The sequence below is a fragment of the Pseudocercospora fijiensis genome, assembly GCF_000340215.1.
Source record: "Pseudocercospora fijiensis CIRAD86 unplaced genomic scaffold MYCFIscaffold_12, whole genome shotgun sequence".
Lineage (NCBI taxonomy): Eukaryota > Fungi > Ascomycota > Dothideomycetes > Mycosphaerellales > Mycosphaerellaceae > Pseudocercospora > Pseudocercospora fijiensis.
In genome coordinates, this window is record NW_006921543.1 from 216,553 (window position 1) to 218,499 (window position 1,947).

The 1,947-nt window shown below is 49.0% G+C and overlaps 1 protein-coding gene across 1 annotated transcript; it reads left to right on the forward strand.

Moving 5' to 3' along the window:
- MYCFIDRAFT_146727 (uncharacterized protein) lies at positions 1–549 on the forward strand (the record flags this gene model as incomplete). The annotated part of the gene is made up of 1 exon (XM_007933839.1): positions 1–549. The coding sequence occupies one exon, from the start codon at positions 1–3 to the stop codon at positions 547–549; it is 549 nt and encodes a 182-aa protein (XP_007932030.1).
- Between the last annotated feature and the right edge of the window lie 1,398 nt (positions 550–1,947).

The window sequence follows — 1,947 nt, forward strand, 5'->3', positions numbered from 1 at the left end:
ATGCGAATAGGTGCGTTCTCCGTCACGGACGTCGAAACCTTTATCTGGAATGACGCTGCCTTCGACTCTTTGGTCATGGAGGATCATCTCAAGCATACACTGGGAACCCTTGTGCAAGCCTACGGCCGTCGAATTGATGATTCTGGGTTCGATGACTTTATCAAGCACAAAGGACGTGGTCTGATCGGACTTCTCTTCGGCAAGCCTGGTCTAGGCAAGACATTCACCGCCGAGGCCATCGCCGAAATGGCCCATCTACCACTCATGACTGTCTCAGCTGGGCGCCTTGGCTCAAAGCCCGACGAGATAGAGAAGAACCTCCGAAGCACCCTAGACCTCGCTGCTCATTGGCGTGCTGTCGTCCTTTTCGATGAAGCAGATGTCTTCCTTGCGGCGCGGGTTGCCACGAGTATCGAGCGCAATGCAGTCGTGTCTGTTTTCTTGCGCGAATTGGAATACTTCCCGGGCATCATGCTTCTCACCACAAACAAGAAGGACCTCATTGACGAGGCATTTCACAGTTGGTCAACCACACTTGTGCAACACTGAGAGTACTAAGTCATACAGGTCGTATCCATTTCTACCACGAGTATCCGGAGCTCGACTTCCCGGCGCGGATGGGAATCTGGAAAGAATTCGCCGATCGCGCGCAAAGTCAGACAGACCTGGCTGTCAACATCAACAACAGAGGCCTTGAGCAGCTTGCAAGTAACACTTACAATGGCCGAGAAGTATGTCTTAATGCATCAAGGGTCAGCATGACCTAGGCGCTTACAACAGATGCACAGATTAAAAACATCATGAGCATGGCGACAACGTGGGCACTACACCAGGACCGTACACCACCAAGGCTCGACACAGACGACATTCTGGAGATTTCTAACACACTGCAGAACTGGGAAGCGGTGAGTCGACACGATCGGGCAAGTTCAAGGCAGTATAACCAAGATCAGCATCCCAATAGCTCAGTGTTCTCCTCAACGTCCAATCGAGGTGGCATGACGAGGTCTACGCTTTTGGCGATCAGCATCTGGTTGATGATGGGCACTCTTATGGTTGGCTTTGTGAGTGGAGTCTTGCCGCAGCTTTTGGCGCATTTCTAGGGTAATTTGGGGACGTTATTATGGGTCGTATGCCCCTGCAAGCCTTTTTCCAAGCGAAGCTAATACAGGCTCTGGGCGCATCGGAGTGCTAATTGCAGGGATTTCTCGTGTATCCGAGGCAGACCGATCCACTCTCTTAGAGAGCGCTTTGCTATATAAAGATGTACTAAACCGTGCTTGTCTCTAGACCCCTAATATCGCCGGCTTATATAGGCGGAAATCGAGAGGTTTTGCCGAAGATCGATGCCCTCTTACTAGTATTACGTATATACTAATTGTTATACGACTAATTCTTTATATAATACATTAACCGCTTTTAGAAGTAAAGGAAAGGAAGGAGAGTTGCTTTCTAAAGGGAAGAAGGGGTGTTTATAGATTAATACGGCTACTAGGTCCGTACGGATTAAACTAGGAGTGTTATAGTAATACGGAGGATATAGAGAGGGCGGTACGGGTATATAACGTAGTATATATATATAAAAGTCCCGTCTTTAGTATTCCGAGCCCTCCTCTTAACCCTCTGCTTCCTACTAATCTTTTCTAATGCCCTACACTTACTCTAACGCGTACTATACGCAGTATAGGCGCTAGAGATCTTGTTTAGGTGCCCTTCGGCACCGTAGAGCCCCCCCTCTTCGAAACTAACAATATACGAACCTGCCTAAGGTTTATCGCCTACCGAGGGCTAAATTTAGGCGTCCGGCGCTACTTAAAAGGCTAAAGGAAAGCGCGGAAGAGCGAGCGTAGTTAGGGGTACTAAATAACTTGAATTCGAGGGTAGGAAGTCTAGTAGGCTCGCCTGCCTTCGCGACTCTACCGCCGATAAGTCCGCCTCGAAGGGATA